This window comes from Monocercomonoides exilis (assembly GCF_001643675.1).
Source record: "Monocercomonoides exilis strain PA203 chromosome Unknown scaffold14-1859848, whole genome shotgun sequence".
Taxonomy (NCBI): Eukaryota; Preaxostyla; order Oxymonadida; family Polymastigidae; genus Monocercomonoides; species Monocercomonoides exilis.
In genome coordinates, this window is record NW_027150559.1 from 959,853 (window position 1) to 983,412 (window position 23,560).

Sequence of the window (23,560 nt, forward strand, 5' to 3'; positions counted from 1 at the left end):
GAAACGATAAAAATAGGATTTCATGTCACACGATCATATGATGAGAAGCAAATCGAAAAAAATTTTTTTTTGAATTATACATTGAGAGATTGTCATGAAAATGCAGAAATTAGTTTTATTTCGGTTTTGGGTTTTGGGAAAATCACATTTTGAAAATTGACTGTTATCAACTCTTGCAATAAACTTGAAATAATCTTTTAATTTTTTATTTAGCATTTTGTTCTGCTCACAATGATGAATCAAATAAAATTGTTAGTTTTTAATCTCAAAAGAGTTAATTTTTGTTTGTTAAAGTTTTACTTAATATGTAGGTAATCATTTTCCAAATGTCTAAATTTTTTTGAAAAGTTCCATTTGTTCAATTTTCAAAAAATTAAAAATTTCATATTTCTTTCAAATTTCTGTTTTCACTCACGAAATCACACCCAAACGGATAAAATAACTTTGACAAGGATTTATTTCAATGAAAGTAAAATTTGGTGAGTGAAAACAGAAATTTGATAGAAATATGAAATTTTTTATTTTTTGAAAATTGAACAAATGGAACTTTTCAAAAAATTTTAGATTTAATCTAAATTATTTTCGATTTGTTGTTAATTCAAACGTTTTCATCATAGGCATAAATATTTTTCCGCTAATGTTTCACATTTTTCAGTTGTTTCAAAGTTCAATCTTTGATTGGAAAGTAAGACAAAATTTGTCTTTAATTGGATTTTTCACTTTCCAGTGCTCTTTCCAAACATTTGAAACAATTCTGTTTATTGAATTTTCTTATTCGGGTGATTATTTTTGAAATCATAACCTTTTTTGGATTGTTATTCATTGAAAGGTTTTAAGTCAAAAGGCAGTCAATTGTCGTATGTTTCAAAAAATTGTCTTTGTTGCTAAAGTTAACATTTGAGATGAGTTTAAAACAAAATATTAACAAATGAGGTTTTCCCTTTTCAGCGTTTGTTTGCAAACAATCAAAACAATAAATCAAACCCAAATTTATCAATAATTTAATTCTATAATAAATAGATTCATTTCTTTTCAGATCAAAGTCTCTTTTTTCCTGTTTGAGTTTTTCCTGAAAAATAATCACTTGATATTTCGTTTCACAAAATCAGGAGTCCAACTCAAAATTGTGTAATGATTTCTATTGACACATTCTTAAATCCATCTTGCAATCGAATATTTTTTATCATTTGTGCAATATGAAGAACATTTCGACATGAATTTGCATGCCAATCACAACATTATCATAATAAATATCTAATCTTCGAAAAATCAAAAAATCTATGAATAAAAAAATTTCTCGACAGATGAACATTTCGAACAATCAATAAAAAAACCATTTCTTTTCTATTGAGAATATCTTTTTTTTTGGAAAACTGTTTTTTTTCCTGCCAATCTTAATAAACAAATTGAATCAAAAAAACAAGTGTTTTTATATTCTAAAATATTTCTTTAAATATTTTTATTCAATCGGTTGTTGTTTGCAAAGCCTTGAGCTCTTTTGAGAAAGAACTATTTGACAAAACAGAAACATTAAAACTGAAAACTCGTTTTTTTCTTTACTTTTTATTGAGCTGCAAAAGCAAAACAAAAAACGAAAATTAAAAATAAATCTAAAATTAACTTCAACATATAAACTAATCACAAGATTTCAAAGTAATTGTATGATATTTGCAAAGAATGAGTAAACAGAGAATTTACTTTATAAAATTGATATGAAACAAACTCCCATTTCCAAGGAGTAACACTTGAAATGATGACGTTTTCTTACATTTAATAATTTATTTTTTAATTTAAAAAAAATATATCACAGCTGTATTTCACTAGTTTGAATCCTGAAAGAATAACTCAACAAACTGCACTATATGCCTAATGTTGATCCGATGAAGGGACAACCTTTTTCTCGTCGAGCAAGTCGAGCAGCTGAAGTGCAATAGGCGAAGTGTGTTCCTCTCTCCTCAACACCCGCAGACTGGAGCGGAGAGACAGAATTTCCTCTGAAGTGAAGAAGTCGAAGCCGCGTGTGGCGTGTGAATGCGGAAGAGAGGAAAGAGACGGGGTGCCAGAGGGAGAAGGCAGAGAGGACGATGATGGTGACATGTTTGGCTGTGATGTGGAGGTGGAGAAAGGCCGGAGGAAGCACAGAAGCGCCTTCAGCAGCCGTCTCAGGGCAACTGGATTGAACGGCGGATTGGCCTTTGACAAGGATTTTTTATCTTTGTTTGATGCAGGCAAAGCAGATGCCGAGGTAGAAGAGGCAGAAGCAGAAACAGACGAAGAAGCAGAAGAAGCAGAAGAAGCAGAAGACTCAGCCTGAGAGACGAGAGCCGCGGCCTCCTTCACATAGATGATGATCAGCGCACGACACCGTTCAGACAGAAGTGCTGCTGCAGAAGCAGGGACGGTGGCAAGAAAGCGCGCAAGCAGACCAAGAGACCCTGTTGCAACATCAGACACAGCTGAGTCTGTGCTGAAGGGCACATCACGTGGCACATCTGAAATGTCGTCGTCGGAGTCATCTGATGAGGAAGAAGAGGAAGAAGAGGAAGAAGAGGAAGAAGAGGAAGAAGAGGAAGATGACGAAGAAGTAGATGATGGTGAAGCAGTTGTTGGTGTGGAGAGTGCAGAGGAAGGAGGTGGGAGAATGTCGTCATTCAGCAGAGGTGACAGCTCTCCAACGGCTATTCGCATCAGCGAAGATCCTGTTTTCAGCAGCGGGCTGAGTTTTTCAACAAGATACGCCTCGCTCAGCTCTTCATTCTTCGCTATCCAGTCATCGCCACTTTCCATAGTTCCTTCTGAATGGCCGTCTTTCCTGCCTGCTTTATCCCTTTCCCTTTCTCTCTCTTTTTCTTTCTCTTTCTCTTTGTCTTTCTCTTTGCCGTAGTTCGCGCCGAGCAGCAGATAAAGCAGCGAGTACACGATCTCCACGACAGGCTCGCAGAAGTCAGGCACTTTCATCCTGACTGAGTAATCCAGCACGGCCACTGTATGCTCAGGCAGCCCTGTTTCAATCATCTTCCGCTTGCTCACTTGAGGCGAGGAGATCAAATAGCGCACAAGCTCTGCATTGTGAAGAGTGTTTAGCTTCTCCTTTGCTGTGAATAGCGACACAACAAGCTTTGGCACACCGTAGCGGCACAGCTCACACACGAACCAGCCAGGCTGGCGACGCTGGGTGATGCTGGTGCCTGTAAATGAAAATGTGTATTTATTTTGATAAACAACAATAATTCATTTAAAAAAAAAGATATAATGAATAATAATATTTGAGAGAGAATAAGAAAGAAAGAAAAATAATAAAAAAAAAGAATACAAACCTCGATAGTCAGATGAATCTCCTTCAGACTGACTGGCAACATCTGTTCTTCTGCCGTGTGCTGTCTGCCCTTCAGCCCTCACAACAATCGACAGCAGCTTCAGATGATAGATTGGGATGGGCCGTTCATCCGCCAGGAAAAGAGATATATTTGGAAGCATCTCTTTCGAAATACACGCCATGATTGCATCCACACAGTTGTCCCAATCAACACGAGAGAAAGGCAGCCTCGAACCAGATGATGATGATGATGATGATGAGGAAGAGGAAGAGGAAGAGGAAGAAGAGCTTGAACCGCTGGCAGTAGCTGACGATGTGGCAGCCATCGTCCGCTTGAACATGTCGAAGATGGTGACAATCAGCTCAGAAAGCGCGCGAATGGCAGAGAAACGCGAGTCTGGCGAGGCGTGTGCCATTGCACCGAGCAGCGCAGGCGCCAGCGACCGGCCAACAGAAACGAGATTGTTGGCAATAACATCCTTCGACTGCACAACGCCTTCCACACACAGCATCGCCTGCGCAAAGAAGGCCTCTTTCTCCTCGTGCGGCATCCGCCACGCAAGTGTGTTCTCTTTCGGCAGCAAATTCTTCGAGATGATCAGCTGCTGCTGCAAACCATTCTCTTCTCTCTCGTTCATTGCGCCCATCGGTGTTGGCGACTGCCGCTGTGTCTGCTTTCTGAGCGAGGCCTGCGAAGTCTGCGAGCTTCTGTCTCTGGCGAGAGACGAGTAAGAGCCATACAGCTCCTGGCGGGGTGTCACCAGGATTGTCAAAAGCGAAGAAAGCGCAGTGAGAAATGGCTGAGTCACCACAAACAGATGCACAGAAGGTGTAGTCACAAACGGAATGACTCCACGCACAGCACTCAGCATCGCCTTCGCAGCTATTTTTTCCTCTTCGGTAAGTCCTGTTGAAGAAGAAGAAGTAGTCGAGGAAGATGATGAAGAAGCAGCAGAGGATGGCTTCGACAGAAAAGCGAGTGCATCACATAACAAGCCATGCGCAGCCACTCCGATTGAGACACACACACTTTCCAAGCACTGCATGAAATACGATTTAACCTTCTTCTTTTCCTTCCCGTTTGCTGCCTCCGAAGAAGACGAGGGTGAAGCTGATGCCGAAGAAGACGAAGCTCCCTTAAAACCCACACTCCCTTCATTTGCCTTCTCCTTCTTACTCTCTCTCTCTCTCTCCTTCTCCTTCTGGCTCTCCTTCTCCCTTTCGCTCTCTTCTTTCCACAGGCTCTTCAGCATCGTTGTGAACCGCCCGTCTTCCGTCAGCCGGGTGAGGTATCTTCTGTCACAGCGCAGGATGAACGAGAGGAGCAGAAGAAACTTGCCTCGCACCACAGACGGGCTGTGCAGCGCATCCTCAATCATCTGCGGCAGTGCGTTTCCGTTGCTCAGCATCGCATGCAGATCAGAGGGGAGAGGGATTAATAGAGGGCAAGTTGTTGAAGAAGAAGAGGAGGAGGAAGAAGTGGATGGGCGAGGTGAAGTGGCATGTGCTGTGGCGTAGAGAGAAGCCAAAGACATGAGAAGAATGTTGATTGAAGAAAGCTGAACACTTCGAAGAACATCGTCGAAGAAGAGACTCAGACACTTGCCAGGCGAAAGATGGGAAATTGCCTGTATAAAGAAAAGGAAGAGTGAATTGATATTATTTGGATGGAAATAATAATAATAATGAAATAAAATTGATGAAAATAAATCGAGTACAGTAACAAATTGTAATATTTCAATGATAAAACATTCAAAAAAAAAAAAATAAAATAGGAATTCACTCCAAACACAATATCTTCTCTCTCCAATTCATACCACTCCAAACACTTGTGACGACAGTCTCGACAGCCTCGCCAGCGCCGACAGCGCAGTCGCAGCCAAAACTGTGTTTTTTGTCGTCTTTCTGATCTCCACAAGCATCTTCGCACATTCAACAGTGGCGATTCTGCGTGTGAGTGCGACGGCGTGTGTGGCGGAGAGGTTGTCGATGGACTTTGTGGCATAATGCTGCACAATCTCATCTTCGCCTGGCTGCAGCCCAGCTATCAGCACAGACAGTGCATCGCTGCTGATCTTCCAATCGCCCACCACACAAATAGCACTGGCACCTGATGACATCGAAGAAGAAGAAGAAGAAGACGATGATGAAGAGGAAGAGGAAGAAGCACTTGGTTGTGTTGCAACGTAGTAGAGCAGCTCGCCCAGTGCTGCGCAACTCGCGCGCCGATCTTTGTCAGACCTGCTTTTTGTGAACACTGCCACGAGGGCATCTGCCAGGCCCAGCTGCGAAAAGACAGCATCGACAGAGCCGGCATAGCGAAGAAGCACAGAAAACAGAACAATCGCCAAATACCGATGGTTTGCTGGTGATGTAGGCGACAAAGCACCAGAAGAAGAAGAAGAGGAGGAGGAGGATGAGGAAGAAGATGAAGATGAAGAAGAAGCAGCAGCACGTGGGTCCTTCACGATCTCCAGAAGCAAGCGGCCCAGCTGGGAGTTGATGGCCACAGTTGCCATTTCTGTGACGACGCAGATGTTGATCAGATAGTTCAGCAGATTCGTCCGCGTCTCTCCTCCAGCCACAGCCGCCGATGCAGACGAGGATATCTGCGAAGAGACGCTTGTGGCAGTGGCCTTCAGCACTTGTGCGGCAGCATTCACCAGCGCCTCCTTGCTCTCCTTCTTCATGCCCTTCACTTCAGCCGGTGTGGGTGGCTTCGACGACAACAGCTTCAGCCGCGCAGGGTCATACGGCGGAGGGACATACTTCTCAATCTTCTTGTTCATCGCGATGGGATACGCAGCAAGGTCGCTCTCAGCGTTCCAGATGAGCTCCCGGCTGATCGACGACGCTGAGTTCACAGCACTAGGCCGCTCAGGAAGGATGAGCGTGTCCTGCCCTGGCGGCGTGGCTGCTGCGCTGTCTGCCCCGCTGCTCTTGCTTGCCCCAGTGCCTGGCGTCAGAGGCGTCGGCTGGTGCGCCTGACGAGAAAATTCGCTGTGCTCTCCTGCACTTCTTCCTTTTTTGAGTAAAAGCGACTGGAAAGACGGCTCTGGAAGTGTCAGAATCAGATCGCCCATCTCCTTTGCCCGCTGTCCGCTTCCGAAGTGGCGCTTGTAAACATCTACTGAGTTCTCCCCGTCTTCTCCCTCTGACTCATCTGCATCGTCTCTTTCCTTCTCGTTCTCGTTCCGCTCGCCACCCCTTTCACTCCGACTCGACTCATCGTCCTCATTGCCATCTCCGCCTTGTCCCATCCCGTCGTTCCCAGCATCCATGCCACTGACATCACCTGCCCCGTTGTTAGACCCGCCCAGCCCCCAAATGCTATCTCCGCCTTTCACAATCATCGTCCCTTCTTTCTCTTCCATCCACCGCAAAAGCGGATCCATTGCTGGCTGGTCCTTCGGGGGCATCACATAAAGGCAGTGCCGCCAGAATGGATGATAGTTCAACTCTGGCCACGATAGCCGGTGGAGAGGTGATTTGCAGAGCAGCCCTTGGACAAGGTCTGTGAACTCGATGCTCCACGATGAGGGGAACACAGGTTCTGTTTGAATGGTTTTTGTGAAATGAAACAAAGAATAATCCAAATGTTCAGTTGAAAAAATAGAATTTATAATAGGGGAAATGAGCATTATTCGATAAACATCAAATGAAAAATGAAAAAATTTTGTATTTTTGCGCAAAAGAATAATGAATCGTAAATACCTTTAAACAGAATTGCTTTGATAAGTTGATTAGGATCCGAATAGTCGAATGGTGGTCTTCCTTCAGCCATTTCGTATAAAAGACATCCAAATGCCCATAAGTCAGATTGATATGAAAAAGGAAAAGCAAGAGTTGGATCATCAAATGCTTCATTTCCTGTTGATAGCTTGATTCCATGCGTTCTCAAAAGTTCGGGCGCAAGATAAGCCAAATCTGCTCGGGTCTTCCGTGCCGACACCTACACGATAAAAATTTATCATAATGAATGCAAAATATTCAAATTTAAAAGTAATTTAATGCCAAAAACAAACAGGTTGCGGGCGAGCTTCAACAGAACGAATAGAATGCTTAAAATCTGCCAGTTTCATTGTACCAACAGTATCAAATAAAATACTTTGCGGACGAAGATCACAATAGATATATCCGTTGTGATGAAGAAATCTTTAAAATTTCAAATTCGAATAATTATTTTATCATGAGAAAAAGTCGTTAAAAAAAATGCATACTGCAGTGCCGCTCTAATGTCTCCAGAAAAAGCTCTAATGGAACTCTCAGGAAGACGTTTATCTTGATGGAGGAGTGTTTTTAAATCTCCTCCAGAGCAATGTTCCAAAATAACCCAAATATGATTAGTTGTTTCGTACCAACAAAAAAACTTTACGATATTAGGATGATCCAAACAATGCATGATTCTGACTTCGTTTGAGACAAGATCTTTTTGAGATTTATTCACACTTTTGATACAATAATATTGAATAGATTGCTTTTTCCTCCCAAGATAGCATGTTGAATGCTTACTTTCTCCAATTTTATTAAAAACCTGTATATGATATAAAGTGAAAAATAACGTCCAACTGTGCATATTTAAAAAGATTCAAACGTTGTAATCTTGCATTTCAACTATAAACTTTAGGATATGGGAATCCATCAGATCTAATATGATCTAGATTCAACTGAAAATATCGAACAAAACAATTTATTAAAGCACAAAATATTTTACAAATATATTTGATAATTTATTGCCATGAAATTTCATTTATAATCTTCCATCTTCAAATAATGCTAGATTTATTGAATGTTGATGCTATATTCATCATGAATTAGAAGAACAACTGTTTTCAAAAGATGATCATTTGTAATCTTCAAGTTGTATGCAATCATTTGAAAACGAATTATGTGTAGTATTTTCTTTGTTCCGGCTTTCAAAATAATCTTTATCCATTTTTCCATTTTCTTCGTCCATATTTATATCTTCTTCGTCTTCATCTTCATCATATTCATCTTCAGTCTCTTCTTGAGTCTCATTATCATCATCATCATTTTCTTCTTCTTCTTCTTCTTCATTTTCATCATCACCATCATCTTCATCTTCATCCATGCTTTCATCATCCCCATCATATCCAGAAACTGAAGAATGCTCCATTGAATCACTTTCTTCACTCTCATTTTCCTCTTCCAACAAATCCATCTTTTCTGATATCGAATCATCTGATTTGTGCGAATGCTTGCTGCTGAGATGCTGTTGAGCCCATCTTCGTGTCGCTTCCAGCGATTCTCCACCAGCCTCTTCGTATTCTCCAATGATATTCTCATACTCCTTTTCAGAAGTGCCCCACTGTTTAATATGTGCCAGCAACGCTTCTGCTCTTTGTTTGACTGTGCCTTTTGCAGAACTGGCCAGCGACGACAAAACGTCGCAGTATTTCTTTTTGTGCAAGTCCTTCAAAACAGCATTGTTTTCGGTGTCTGGGAAAAGAGTGAATGAAAGCGGCTCGATTTTGTTCCTCTGTCCAGACGGGCAAAGAGACGAAATTTCATCCAAAATCTGCTTCTGCTCAACAACATTCGGCATGCATTTCACCGACTCCTCAATTTTGGCTCGTTCAGCGTCTGTCAGCACCTTCTTTTGCTTGAGCTCTTCAATCTTTTTCTCGTAGCTGCCGTCAGCCACCCACTGTGCCTTGTTCTTCTCCCACTCGTCGGCAACAAGCATCTCCTTCTCTTTCTGAGTGTTCTCCACAACAATGTTGCACATGTAGAACTGGTAGTACGTGTGCTCCATCTGCACTGCCTGCAGCATGCTCACATACACAAGCTTCGCCACCAGCCCCAAAATGAGATTCTGCTGCACTTCTTCGCATTTGCATGCAACAGACAGCAGCGCTTGGTGAATGCCTTCTTTTGCCAGCAGCACCAGATGATTGCCACTGCCCAGCCCAATCTCGTGCAGCAGCCACACAACTTCAACGATTTCTTCAGGGGGAGTGCTTTCGTTGAAAAGCAGCCTTTGCGAGATCTTCGCAACAGCTCCTCCTTTTTCACTCACGATGGTATTCAGCGCATTCAGTGAAGAGGCGCAAATGTTGCTCATTGTGAACAAAGACTCTCTTCTGATCAAAGAATCTGGATTGTCCAGAAGATACAGAAGGGCAGATTGGGTTCGACAAGCAAGCAAATGCTTTCAAAAAAAAAAAAAAAGAATAATTTTTTTTTTTTTTTTTTTTTTGAGAAATATTATTATTATAATAATATAATAGATAAAAAATCAACATGAAAATTTCAAAATAAAAAATGATTATTGAGCAAACATCAATAACCTCAGAACTGTCATTCTCCGCGATAGATGACACCACACGCAGTGCAAGCCTCACAATGTTCACATCGTCGCTGTATGTTGCATTGACAATAATTGGAAGAGCATCTGATCTGCTTATATACTTTCATCAAAATGTGAATATCATCAAGAAGATTTGAAAAATAAATGAAAAAAAAAAAAAGAAATTCGGCAATGAAAGTAAGATGTGATTTTATTTTATTCAAACCAGTGAGTGTTTACTGCTTGACTGAAGGATCAATGCAAGGATCTCGATGCATATTTCGTGCATTGATGTAATAACCGTATGGCTCACTCCATTGTGCACAACATACGACATGGGATTGAGCAAAGATGGGAGGACATCCTCTTCAGCTTCTCCAAAATCTGAATTTCCGTCTGCTTCATCATCATCATCATCATTTTCTTCTTTCGCCTCAGCTTCATCATCAACTTTCGCCAACTCATTCACATCGCTTTCATCATTACGCGTCTTTTCACTTTTAACTTTTGATTTCCTTTCACATTTTCCTGCAGCGGATGAGTGGTCTTTGACTCCAATTTTTGAGTGATTTATTAAATTATGTCTTGATTTGCTCAAATGATCTTCTCCGCAGCCACATCCACGCTGTTGAGCAATCAGAGCACAAAGAACAGGAACACAGTCAAGAAACGGCTCAAGATCTGTTCGATTGCGAATCAATCGAAGAAAAAGGTACAATGCTCCATCGAGAATTGAATTAAGGAACTTCTCTTTGGACTTAAAGAGGAGCAACGAAGTCGATTGCAGAATTGATAGAGAATTATCCAACGTTTTCGGTTCACATGTTAAAGAAGCAGAAGAAGAAGACGCTGTAGGCCGTGATGATATTGTGGGTAATGTTGGTAGTTCTTGTATTTTATTTGGTGTATATTGTGAAAGAAGCGGATATTCAGATGCAAGAGTGTCAAGAACTTGCGACACAATAGAAGTTGAAATTAATGCTTCTCGTACGTCAGAACAATCATTAGTTATGTTTCCCAACAAAAACAGAGCTTGAGAAATCATTGTTTTTTCGCATTTTGGTGCGATGTATTCGCGAATATGATCAACTGTATCTTTTGTAGACAAAATTCGAGACACATCAACCTCCCATGACGAAAGATTTCCAAAAATAACAAATATCATATACTAAAAATGAATATTAAAACACGATATTGTTCAAAAAAGTCAGAGAAAAAAATCAAACTTGAATATGAACCGGTAGTGATAATTTGAATGAATAAAGAAGGAGGGTAATAACATCACTCATAAAGATCAAAGAATGTGGGCAATTTCCTGGAAAAATATAAGTATTCAGTACAAAAAGAGTTGAAACACAAACGACTAATCATGATTTTGTATAGTTGGTAAACTCCTTCTGTAAACTGATACATATTTCCCGAAGAAAGTTGCTGTACAATAAGAGGAATTTGTTTTTCTGCAGTTTCATACAATTGCCCTTTTGAATTATTTATATTACGGCGTTTCATTAATGATTCTTGTTGTTTGTGACTTCTGAGATACTGGACAGCAAATTTTTGTCGTTTAATCTGAATGTCACTATTCTCATCTTGTTTATAAGTTTTGAATCTTTGTTGTGAGCGAACTTCTGCTGTCCATTCTTGAGAAAAAGACATTTAGTATTTCGCATTGATCCCATTATATTTTCTTATGAAAGTTGAAAAAAAAAGAAATGAAATTTCTGAATAATTAATTCATTAGAAAAAAAAAAATCAATTCTGAAAAAAGAATCTTTGAAAAGGACATGATAAAAAAAAAATCATTTTACATAAACTTAAACAACATATGAAATGCAACAAATATATATATATGTAGAATTAAAAAATGAAAAAGTATAAAGGCAAGATATTAGCTTGTTTTTTTATATCTTTTGCACTTTTTCTGATTCAAGTTTTGGAAGAACTTTAGAAAGCTGAGGATTTTCAGAATGCTTCCAATCAAACGTGCATGAATGTGATTCAGGAAATCTATGTTGAGAACAGAATTTTTTACCGCATTTGCAATCGAAGTGCATTAATCCCAATTTTTTATTACATTGTCCACATCGTATACCTGTCCATGAGGAAGGTGAAACAGATGGGGAAAAAGGTGAAAGAGGTGGTGGAGTAGTCGAAGAAGGTGACGGACCCGGAGAAGTTGAAATTGGAGGTATTGAAAAAGGTTTTACCGATGGAGATGTTGCGGACTCAAAAACTCCACTAGGTGGTGGGGATGTCATTCTCCCAATCGGAACTGGTTGCGGAGGAGGAGAAATAGTTTGTGGTGGAATCACTGGAGGAGGGGACAATGAAGATTTCTTCACAGGAGAAAGTTTTTGCTGTTCTTCAGGATGCGCTGTCAAATATTCTCGATAGCATTTTGAGCACATACCTTTTGTTGCAGGATTTCTAAATTAATAACATTTTCGAAAGAGAAAAATACAATGAAAAGAATCGTATTTAAAATAAAGCAATTTTAAAAATATGTGTTAATAAATAAATATAATTCATTTGCATTATAATAATCGACTTTTAATATTTCATAAAAGCATGTCACTTTTCTGTTATTCTCAAACCCAAAAAATCCGCATCCAGCAACACAACGAGACGGTACAGAAGGATTTGAAGAATTTGAACTCATTTATATATATAATTTTCTCGGCTTAGTAAGTAATATCTTTTTTCAAAAGCAAAAAAGAGTTAAAAGAATGAGCGATCTGTTGCTCCATAAAAAATTAAAGAATAGATGAAGATAAAGCGATAAAAATATTTAAGTAACAAACAAAGATTGCACTTTTTTGTATAGAAACAACTCCAGAAAGTCGTTATATTCATTAATATCAATAAGCTTTTGTTCGGATTAAAATGAATTAACTTTTTTTTTGTTTATGATCCATTCAATAATAAATAAAAATTTGAAAAAATAATCCATTGTTGGAAGAAGATCAATTTTCCTGATTTGTTTTGTATGCTTTTTTGACTAATTATTGATAATATTTGAGCAACATTTGAATAAATTTTAAATGTATTTTTTATTCTTCAAATTTTTTGACTTTTTATGAAAAAATGAATGTGATTCACAAGAATCATGGCAAAGTCAAAGAATCATACAAATCACAATCAAAGTCATAAAGCACACAGAAATGGAATCAAAAAACCCCAGAGCACTGGACAGTTTTCACGCAGATATGTTTGTGTTGGAAGAATTTGAAAATTAAGCGTTTTCAATATTTTTTTTTTAAATTAATTGTTCAGATGGACCAAAAATACCTGAGAAATCTTCACTTCGCCCGTAAACATAACAGAGTAAATCTTGCTCGTTTTGTTGCGGATAGAAACCGCAAATTGAAGGAAAAAAAAGCAACTGCAAAAGTTGAAAAATCTCAACAAATAGCAAAGAAAGAAGAAAAAGTTACAGAAAAAAAGACCACTCCAGTTGTAAAAGCTGAGAAGAAAGCCGGAAAGAAGTAGAAGAGGGTAAATCTTTTTTTGATACAATTTTGGTTTTTTCAATTCATAATTATCTCTTGTACAACTGGCTTTGCAAAGATAACTTTTGTAAAGTGCTTTTTGGGAAGAAAAGGAAGAAGAGAAGGAGCATATTTTTCAATAAAGTTTAAAATAAAAATTTCTGCTTTTAAAAACAGATCAAGCCCATACAGAGTTCAATTCTCTTTTTAAATGGCTGATTATCTATTAAAGGTAATTATTTATTGTTATTTTCAAAATGTAATTGTTATAATATAAATCTATTCATATTATTTATATTCCATATACGTATATATCCAGTATTCAGCCCAGGCCGTGATTATTTCAAATTCACAAACTTTTCAACCAATTACACATTCAAAGACAGATGTTCAATTTAAATCTGCTGATGGATTGTATCAAATGTATCACCTTTTCATTTTTATTTTGATTCTTTTGTTTATTCATGATATTTTGAAAATTTATAAAAGCTTTCCTTTCTCGTATGCTTTCCAAGATTTATTTGAGAATTTTACGTTTTATTTGATTGATTTTATATAACTTGTTGAATGACTTGTTTTCATGAATATTTAACAATACAGTCGTTGCCATGACAGTGAATTTCATTCAAATTCCATTCAGCTTCCTTCTTCCATTTTTAATCCCTTAATGAATCAGTTTGTATCAAACATATCCCCAACAATACTGTTGTGCGGAGGACTTGATGTATTTTCTTGGATGTTTAAATATCCTTTGGCAACAACACCTTTAATTTCAAATGATCTGTTATTTTTCTCATCGCTCTACGAGTTTATTGCAACATTTATGTCGCGCGAAATACCTTTGCTTCATCAAAACGAGCTACACGAATTATCTCTTTCTATATATGCGGTTATTGGTGATACGATCATTGACCTAATCACAAATAAGCCTGTTTCACTTGATAGGCAAACCAGAGAGGTTTTGAATTCTAAGTCTCCGTCTGTAAATACAAGATCGTCAACTCCAAAAAAAGTCACCTCAAGTTATTTGAAACTATCTTCTGCTTTGTCAAGTCAGAAAAAGGCAAGAGCTAATTCATTGATAATACGCGATTTTCCACCTAGGCCACCGATGTCTTCTCTTTCCTGTCATCCCATACACAGCACAAACGATCTTTCTTCTCTTATTCAGATAGCAGGAATAAACGCACTCAAACAGTTATGCATTAACTATCACTGATTAGTAATACAATTATTATTTCTATATTACTTTAAAATATTATTTTTTGCTATTTATTTCAGAGATCCATCATATTTTCCTTTCATCACAGCTCGACTTTCATTTTTAAGATACCCACCATCACAAACTCCTCATTCAGAGCAATTTGGCGCTTCAACAACATCACAATTGCCTTCATCCTCGCCTTTATCGGCGTCTTCTTCTCCTTCTTCTTCAATAGCCAAAATGAGTTCTGGAAGCCAGGCAGAGTCAAGATCGCAATGGACTGAAAAAAGATGTTTTATGGATATTGCTCTGCTCTGCTTGCCGATCGAATCGCAGTTTTCTAACTCTCCGTTGGCTCCTGACACACTTCACTCTTTTTCTGCTAGTTCTTTGCGAGATGAATCTGCAGGGCTTCCTCAAACTTTTGTTCCTTTTGTTTCGCATTTCAATGCTAAGCAGAAAAAGGATGCAACTCTTGTGATGAAAAAGCTACATTCATTGTTGAGTATGTTAAGCATTTTTCGTTCATTAAAAATTTTTGTTGTTATTGAACAAATACATACTATCTACCGTTCTGTTATATTTCAAAATTTTAATCTTTTTCTTTTTCAAATATGATTTCAGCCTCTCCTTCCAGTCACGAGCTGCCACCAGGCGATGGATGGAACTCAACAAAACAGACGTCGCTTTGGAAGCATATCTTTTGCAGCGACTCGCCTATCACTTCAATTGCTGTCATTCCCAATGCTCCAATCGACAAGGCATCAGAAAAGAACTTAATTGTATGTCTGTTTAAGCATAGCTCTTTTAGCACAATGAAAATTTAATTTTCTCTTGAAACCTCAAAATGTAAATGAAATAAAATTTTTTCTATCAGATGATGCTTCAATGGATGAAAGAGCTTGCAATGCTTGAGGGATATTCACTTCCACCAGCAATTGCTTCGCAGCCACTGACGATTCTAGCTGTTTCATCATCACAGCCATCTCCCACACCATCGCGCACCCGCCGATCAACTTCTCCTCCAAAGGAGATATCAGCCGTGACAACACCTCTTCACACACCACGCACAAAAAAGAAGACAAGACTGTTCGAAGACTTACATTCAGAGAAGCAAAAAGAGGCAGCTCAAGCTAAAAAAGAAGAAAAACCAAAAAGTGCGCCTAAAGGCAGTGAAGCCGATGAATCAACTATTTTGTCACCCGAACTCGTACAACCACCAACGTCACCATATCAAACACCTCACAAAACATCTTCCTTGATGGCTTCTGCTGATATGAAAGATCAGACGCAAGGAGCTCGCCAAAGTCAGTCTTCTGATGAAGCCGCTGCGCAGACACTTTCTTCAGGTGCACTGCCGAGCGGAACAGCTTTTGCAGCTCTGATTAGACAGGCTGCTCTGCAAAACGAAAAGAAGAAGTCGAAAGAAAAAGACGGACTCAACACGCACACAGATTTGAGTGATGAAGAAGACGAGGCAAATAATGGGAACAAGATTGCCAGAGGTGAAGAGAAAGAGATCAAAGATGACGAGGCTGACGGAGAAATGAACGAGGGAATGTTGATTGACGAGCTGACGCCGAGTGAGCACTCGTCGTTGTTTGAGCAAAGCGACATTCAAGGAGCCTCAACTCCACGGAAGAGCACTCCAGGGACTGAGAATCAGACAGAGGAGGAGTGGAGAAAGGGCAAAGGAGGTGGGCTTGAAGAAGGCAATAGCGAAGAAGATGACATGGATGAAGATGCGCCCACAATGGACTGGGATAATGAATCTATTCAAGGTATTGCATAAACCAGTAATTTGTGATTTTTATGGAACTTTTGCTTTCTTTTCTCATATTTCAAACAATAATTGCGACTTAATGATTTCTTTTCAATTAATAAACATTTATAGAAGATGAACAAGCACAGCTCAGGATGGCATTGTTCGCAGCTGTTGAGGAATGGAAAAGAGTAGAAGAAGTTCATTCTTCGTCCACTCAGCAGAGACAGCAACTCCTCAAAACGACAGAAGAAAGAGCAATGGCTGAAATCAATCGTATGAAACTTTTTTTTTGATTTTTATGATATTCTTTCCCTCTTTTTTATGTTTGGGCTCATAAATAATGCTTATTTACGCAATCAAACTTCGTTTTAATAGAAATAACTGAAGCAATCAGAAGCGAAAGAGAACGAAAGAGAAAACTAGAAAGAAAGCTTGCAAAGCTCAAAGCCGAATCCGTTTGCATTTTTAGACTTGTAATTTTTATTCTTCAAATTGTTACTGTTTTATTTTGAAATTTTGAATTTGTAATATATATACACATACATTTCTATTTTTTTTTTTTTTTTTTCAGTGACTGTAAAATTTCACTCAGGATGCAAGTCGAATCCAGCGGAGGACAATCAGAGCAGAAACTGAGACTGCCATTTCGAATGCAGAGAAAAAACTGAATTCACTCCAACAGACTGCAAATCTACAGGCCGAACAGCACAGAGGACGAGTGGCTAACTACATTGAGCGCATTAGAAAACAGCATATGACACATGCTTCGTTGATATTAAAGGAAGAATGTTTGCCTTTTCAATGCCAAAGGAGAGAAATTAACATATTTATTTTTATTTTTATTTTATTTTATTTTTTTATTATTTGGTTTTATCTTTAATTGCAAATCATGAAATTTTAATTTAATTCATTTGATTCACTTTTTTATTTTTGATTCATTCAGCTCAATTGGTTGCAACACAAACTGCAATTGCGAAGATGGCAGCTGGAGAAAATCCAGCAGAAAGCCACAAATCAGTTCAGAAATTAAAAGCTGAAATAATCGAAGCTGAAGAAACACTGAAACAAAAAGAAGTTGAATATACAGAATTGCTTGAAAAAGGCAAAAAGCAAGAAGTAGAGCTCAAAGAACACGAAGCTATTGAACAAGACATAAGGGTTTGATGTTAATTGATAAAGAAAAAAAGAACTATTTATTTTGAATTCAAATTTCTAATTTATATGCCTTGCTATTTGCATACTTCTTTAACTCATGCGTCTTTTGTTAAAAACCAAAATTACACGAACGTTAGCTGAGCGTGGGAAATGTGAAAGAGCTGATGGATTCTCATTGCAAGGAATTGGAAGTGCTTCAAGAGCGGCTGGAGGCAAAGGCTAAAGAAAATGGTGAGATAATGCGCCAATTGAGAGATGCTGTTGAAAATCTTCGTGTGACGGTCAGAGACTCCGGCATTTTGAATGAGAAATCGAATCACAAAGGCGACAGAACAAGAGATAGCAGCGCAGTTTATGGTGTTGATATGGAAGAAGAAGAAGAGGAGGAAGAGGATGAAGATGACGTGTGCTCTATGTTTTATTCAAATATTTGCTTTAACTCTCATTTTTGCACCCCTATCTTTTGCTTCTCTTTCCGACGTTTCATTTTAAACCATTTCTTTTCTTTTCTTTTTATCGATCTCAACAAAGCAGACCCCTGAAACAGCACTTTTGAAGGTGCTTCTCGAAACGTTAATGGAAGCGCCTGCACAGCCAATTCCTGCAATTGTCAGTCTAATTGAAGGAGTCACTGAACTTGCCACACATTTCGGAACTCAAACAATGTGAAAGTTCTTCTTTTCTCTTGTGATAAGCCTATCAGCAAACAACCACCTTCACCATTCTTTCACTTCACGCCATTTCACTTTGCTTTGCTCCATTTTTTCTCCACTGAGCCTTTGTCTTCATTTGTTTTATTTCGAATTTCAAACATGTGTTTTTCGTAGTCAATTCATCGATTTCATTTCGCTTCCAAATAACGGATGCGCCAGTGCTTTTTATTTGTGCAGAATTCTTTGATCGCGGCTTGCCTCCGATCGAAAGCTTTTGACAAGTTTCTGTTGCAACAGTTTGAATAAAAAACAACAATTGGAGGTTGCAAACGCACTTCATCAAACATTTTTGTGGCTTCATTTACAAATTCATCAACGTTCTGTCTGTTTTTTATCATTCGTTTGATCTTTCTGTTTCTAAGTGTTGGATCAGAAAATCGATGAAGCACTTCCGCTTCATCAACTGTGCAGAAGAGCGCTCTCTTCAAAAAATATGAATAGCTCTTCAGTTTCTCTTCAGATGGGATGTATGTTGTATTCTCCAAAAATTGTGAAGGAAACACAAAGATAGGATCATTTGCAACATTATCTTTTTCGTATGGTGAAAATGCGGAGAAAAACGAAGATGGAGAACTACGAGGATACTTTCTAAAGTTGCTACTCGAAGTGTCTCTTTGAAATAGTTTGTTGTGCACGCAATCTGCAGACCCAGTTTTGTTTGAAGAAACTTGAGCCGAAATAGAATCAGTCATTGTTGAAATACACAATCTGGGATTAAAAGATGAATGCAGCTGTGTGAAAGTTCCATCAAAAGCATTTTCACTGTGCCAAGACGATTGAGATTTGCGAGAAAAGTCTGAAATTTGTTCAGCTGGTGGTATCTCATTCACTCTCTGAACACTTGTTAATGAAAGAAATCTTTCTTGCTTCGAAGGTAAAACAGGACTTATATCATCTTTAACAGACTTTTTGTCTTCAACATTGATTGGTTTTCCGTCTTTCTCGCTTTGAATCCAAAACCTTTCCAGATCAGTTAATTCGCTCCAATTCTGCTCCTTTTTAATGATCTTTTCGGATTCTTCAATCAGAAGTTCCAATTCGCTGCGCTTAGTTCCATCTTCGCTAGATTCGCTCAGTTCTTGAAGCAACGTTTTCATTTCCTCGACTGTCATTGGCAGAGCATGCTCGCTGCTTGATAAATCTTCGTTTTTATGCTCCTTCATCATAATCTTCTGTTCGATCTCATTCCACAGCGTCTGTTCTTTTTCATCAGTAATCCAATCTTTTCTCACCCATTCACCAAATAATTTCTCAAACACTATTGCTTCTTTAATCTGCTTCTTTAATGTGTTTGAACGTATTTTTTCAAGCTTCGCTTTCTTTTTATTTTGACATGGAATGTCGCATGATGAATGAGTATTTTCGCCCACCTTCGGTTCTTCTAAAGTATTTATATTGAACAGAGTCGATATTTTTCTTGAGTTCATCAAATATTCTTCGTCTTCGTCTTTCCACTTTTGAATCATAACGCTTTTTTGAAGTTGGGAAATATTAGAAAATTTTCTTCCTTCGACGATAACATTCACATCATTTGATACACCTTTGTTGCGAAAATATACTGGATGCCAAGTTGAGACTGGAACATCAGATATTTGTTCGAACTCCAGTGAATGATATTCAAATATATCAGCTTTTGTCGAAGAAGAAGTAGAATATGGTGAAAGAGATTCTGGTGAAATAGTAATGGGACCTATTGCCCACTCTCCAACTTGCTTTGTTTTCAAACTTGTGAAACTTTCAAGTTTTGCTGGATTCATTTCGCTATATTTCATAGGATAATTAAAATGTGAAGTGGCTTTTTCAGCAGATGAATTTAGAGAACTAACTGAAGAAGCAAGAGAAAAATCTTTCTTGTTTTTTTCTCCGGGATTCTTTTCAAATGTTAAGCAAGCATAAGTTGAACAAGGATGAGATATCTTTGGTTCTGAAGAACAAGTACTTGGCAATTGTAAACATCCAATCTTTTGATTCACATTTTCATTAAGATCTCCATAACATTGAAAAGTGAAAGGATATGAAGATTTCGATGATTCTGACGTATATTTTGTCAAAAATAAAGAATCAGTCAATTTTTTTCCATTTATTCCATCGCGAATCGATTTCGTTTGCGCTTGCAAATTGTTGACCTTTTAAATTACATTTTTTCAAAAAACAAAGTTATGTTTGTTTTTTTAAAGAAATAAGATAATTTTTCCTTTTTGAACATTTACAAAAATTATTAATTCACACCTTTTGCGTGAAAAACATATTTTAAACTGCTGTTATAGCTTCAACGATGCAATTCGAAGATAAAAATACGTCATTAATATATTAAGGGTTTTTGATTCATGAATTATTTTTCTGAGAAAACATATTTTTTGAAATAAATGGTTTAATCATTCGCAATATATTGAGGAAGTGGCAGTGACACAAATGATAAGTTATGATGTGCATATTTTGATTTTTCATATATTTATTTAATTAAAGCTTAAAAAAATAAATAATTTGACACACACACACACACACACACACACGCACAAAAAAAAAAAAAGAAAAAAAAGAAAAGAGAAAAAAAGTGTCTTTTTGATTTGCATAATGACATTCAAGATGACAGATTTATCTCAAAAATATTCAGATTTTTAATAATAAATTACACATTAATTTTGTTTCATTTATAAAAGTGAAAAACACATCAATGCTGAAATTAGGCAGGTATGCATTTGAATACCATGAAAGTGTTCACACGAAAGTGCAAAAAATAATTGTCAAAAGCCAGTTAATTTCCATCTATTTTATATATTTGTACTTTCTCATAGATTTTATTTCAAATTGAATCACATTTTTTAAGTTTTAATTTCGAACTTTGAAGCAAATTGCAAAAGCATGTTCATAAATCTTATAAATTCGATTTCCTTGTCTTCGAAAAGAAAATAATCAATACATTTACAGATGAATAACTTATGTTTTTATAACTGAAAAACAAAAATAAACAATAATGATAATAAAAAATACAACAAAATAGAGAATTAAACAATGTTTGCGCAAATCACAATTGTTTCCTATTTCGTCGTCTCCTGGGTCTTTTGTCGAATTCTTCAAGTAACCTTTTAAACGGCAATCCACATTTTAATCTATTGTACGTATCCTCCATTAAATGCATGATTTCACTTGTACGTCTTATAGTGTCTCCAACATTTCTGTAAGTTTCAAGCGGATCCTGAATAAAAAAAGGTATGTTATATCTTAACGGATCTGGAGTCGAAATCTCATCAGTCCAATTTGGTACATTAGAAATGAGCATTTCATCACGAGTATTTTTTTCATGAAATACAACTTTTCTATTTTCTTGACTCCTTCCATACATAAATGATGAACGACTTTCGCTGTTGAGGTGCACACACCCAGCACGAATATTGGCCACATGCTTCGATGGCTGGAAAACGTGCGTGTAAAAATAGAAGAACTGATAAAAAAGCTCAGATAACGGCTGCGTGTTGATGTATGATTCATAAGAGTTTGCTCTTGCTGAAGAAGTTGAGGCAGAAGTTTTCAACGATGAAGCAAGTGTAGAAAATGGAGCAGTTGATAAAGACGACGATGATAGAGATAAAGATGGTGACGGTGAAGAAGAAGAATAAGAAGAATAAGAAGAAAAAGAAGAAAAAGAAGGAGAAGAAGTGGAAGAGGAAGAAGAGAAAGTTGAACGTGATGATGATTGCATCGGAGAGGAAATTTTCTTATTACAGAAACGTGAGCTAGTTGAAGAATGCAAACTGGAAGAATCTGTGTGTGAATAAGACTCTCCACAATATTTACTAAAGGAATCCCAAAAGATATCATCATCTTCTGTGCCTTGTTCTGATTCCTCTTCTTCTGTGAAATCCTCGTCCTTGAAACTTCCCTCATAATACTCTGTCTTCTCGCAATCAAATCCAATATGCCTCCTTACATCACTTCCGTCTTTTTTCTCTTCCAAATCATGCAAAAATGGCCAACGCTCCTTGCGACTGATTTGAACCCCTTCGGTTTTTCTGGTTCTCTCGCGAATGCTGTCAATCACTCTTTTCCGTCTTTCCAAATCCAGCCACACATTCACATCCGTACTGAAAAGCACATGCTCTCCATCTACATCGCTTTCAACCACGTTTTCATATTGCATTTGCCTTCTACTTCCAGCGCTTTTTCTTTTCTCGGTTTTCTTAGATGACACATCATCAGTTTTCTCTGGTTCTCTCCATCCAGACTCATAAAGATACGCTTTGTCCTGCAAAGACACAATCACTGGCGGACTGCATTCCATCAGAAATGTCAGCACAAGAAGCGTCCAACCAAAGCTTGACAGATATCCTTTGAAAGTTTCGCTGATGCTTCTTTTGTTCGCCCATTCCTTCACAAGAACAGACAATTGCAGCACACGTTCATCCAAAAGACAGTAAGTCCTCAGCAACGTAGAATTAAAAATTCCCAAAGCCTTGCCAATGTTAAGATCGCAATCAAACTCCTTATAGAGAGTTGAAGACGATTCTCCTTGCGTTTTTGATTTATTTGGTACATAATGAAAAGCAGAAGATTTAGAAAATGATGATGATGATGACGACGACGACAACGATGAAGTTAGGTCAAATTGCTTTGATGACGAGTGCGATAAAGCAACTGGATTATGTTTTGAAGGCTTACTATCAAGTGACAAACTTTCCATTGCCAATTCATTTATTTCCATCGAATCCAAATAAACTCTAAATTTCACAATCGGAACCCGAGCGTGTGGGATAAGGTTAAGAATAGAGCATCCGCATCTTTCCAAATACTTTGCAATGTCACGAACTTCGACTTCCTTTCTTGTGAAATATTCATACAATGACTCGCATGATGAATCATCATCTGATAGTTCAATAAGATCATCCCTTGTTTCATCTGAAAACTTTGAACTGTGATCAAAATTAAATTCATATTTCGGATTTGATTGTTTGTAAGGTGTGTCTTGAGAAAAAAGTCTTTTGCCTGATGCAGAAAGCTTTTCATATCCATTCTTTGGAATTGCAACAAGATCTATATCGCTAGTCAAAGTTGTAATGGAGCTTCTTGTTGAACCAAAAAGTTGGACAGAATGAAAAAATCCAGGAAAGTGGTTTTTTAACAAGCAACTAATCTTCCTTCGAACAATTTCTGCGTAATTCATCATTTGAGGATCGATCACTTTTTTAACATGTTCTTGAACGTCTTGTTCAAAACTTTTGTTGAGAGAGGATAATGCTTCTCTTTTGATGTTGCAGTATTCCCTTGTTTTTGTTAGTTTAACATTTGACAGTTCATGAATTAAACTTTGAATTTTCTCATCTTTCTCTTTCTTTGAGACTTTTCTTCGACGTTGAATCTTTGAAGTTGCTTTATAATCATGTTTTGCACATTCTGAGCCAGTTTCTAAAACACATGCGGATTGCTCAGGGAAAGTGTAACTTTGTTTTGATTTATCAAGAAATGTTTTTGTATTAGGTAAATTTATTGCTCCTTGTCGAAAAAAATCTTTTTCCTTTTGAGTTGCGTATCTTTCCATCTGTAAACAAATAACAATATTGTATTAAACAATTTTTTTCACTGAATAATTTCACCCATATTTATTTTATTCATGT

At 37.6% G+C, this 23,560-nt stretch overlaps 6 protein-coding genes across 6 annotated transcripts; 2 read left to right on the forward strand and 4 right to left on the reverse strand.

The window, feature by feature from the left end:
* Positions 1 to 1,444: 1,444 nt before the first annotated feature.
* Positions 1,445 to 11,288, reverse strand: MONOS_5782 (putative serine/threonine-protein kinase RUNKEL). Its single transcript, XM_067875961.1, has 12 exons — positions 10,988 to 11,288; positions 10,853 to 10,941; positions 9,853 to 10,794; positions 9,619 to 9,747; positions 8,200 to 9,488; positions 7,939 to 7,963; positions 7,537 to 7,850; positions 7,342 to 7,471; positions 7,031 to 7,268; positions 5,134 to 6,869; positions 3,318 to 4,944; positions 1,445 to 3,188 (listed from the first exon to the last, which is right to left on the reverse strand). The coding sequence occupies exons 1-12, from the start codon at positions 11,280 to 11,282 to the stop codon at positions 1,867 to 1,869; spliced, it is 8,136 nt and encodes a 2,711-aa protein (XP_067730387.1). The 5' UTR covers positions 11,283 to 11,288; the 3' UTR covers positions 1,445 to 1,866.
* Positions 11,289 to 11,380: 92 nt separating this feature from the next.
* On the reverse strand, positions 11,381 to 12,363 carry MONOS_5783 (putative AN1-type zinc finger protein 5). Its single transcript, XM_067875962.1, has 2 exons — positions 12,221 to 12,363; positions 11,381 to 12,053 (listed from the first exon to the last, which is right to left on the reverse strand). Exons 1-2 carry the CDS (start codon positions 12,283 to 12,285, stop codon positions 11,528 to 11,530), a joined length of 591 nt encoding a protein of 196 aa, XP_067730388.1. The 5' UTR covers positions 12,286 to 12,363; the 3' UTR covers positions 11,381 to 11,527.
* A 183-nt stretch (positions 12,364 to 12,546) lies between these two features.
* MONOS_5784 (putative large subunit ribosomal protein L29e) lies at positions 12,547 to 13,197 on the forward strand. The gene is made up of 3 exons (XM_067875963.1): positions 12,547 to 12,610; positions 12,729 to 12,834; positions 12,900 to 13,197. The coding sequence occupies exons 2-3, from the start codon at positions 12,733 to 12,735 to the stop codon at positions 13,113 to 13,115; spliced, it is 318 nt and encodes a 105-aa protein (XP_067730389.1). The 5' UTR covers positions 12,547 to 12,610; positions 12,729 to 12,732; the 3' UTR covers positions 13,116 to 13,197.
* Positions 13,198 to 13,781: 584 nt separating this feature from the next.
* Positions 13,782 to 18,111, forward strand: MONOS_5785 (uncharacterized protein; the record flags this gene model as incomplete). The annotated part of the gene is made up of 10 exons (XM_067875964.1): positions 13,782 to 14,311; positions 14,396 to 14,823; positions 14,943 to 15,100; positions 15,196 to 16,099; positions 16,213 to 16,356; positions 16,459 to 16,538; positions 16,676 to 16,871; positions 17,027 to 17,241; positions 17,376 to 17,642; positions 17,773 to 18,111. 10 exons carry the CDS (start codon positions 13,782 to 13,784, stop codon positions 17,905 to 17,907), a joined length of 3,057 nt encoding a protein of 1,018 aa, XP_067730390.1. The 3' UTR covers positions 17,908 to 18,111.
* MONOS_5786 (uncharacterized protein) lies at positions 18,080 to 19,723 on the reverse strand (the record flags this gene model as incomplete). The annotated part of the gene is made up of 1 exon (XM_067875965.1): positions 18,080 to 19,723. One exon carries the CDS (start codon positions 19,721 to 19,723, stop codon positions 18,080 to 18,082), a length of 1,644 nt encoding a protein of 547 aa, XP_067730391.1.
* A 1,149-nt stretch (positions 19,724 to 20,872) lies between these two features.
* Positions 20,873 to 23,536, reverse strand: MONOS_5787 (uncharacterized protein). The gene has a single exon (XM_067875966.1). It carries the CDS (start codon positions 23,482 to 23,484, stop codon positions 20,977 to 20,979), a length of 2,508 nt encoding a protein of 835 aa, XP_067730392.1. The 5' UTR covers positions 23,485 to 23,536; the 3' UTR covers positions 20,873 to 20,976.
* Between the last annotated feature and the right edge of the window lie 24 nt (positions 23,537 to 23,560).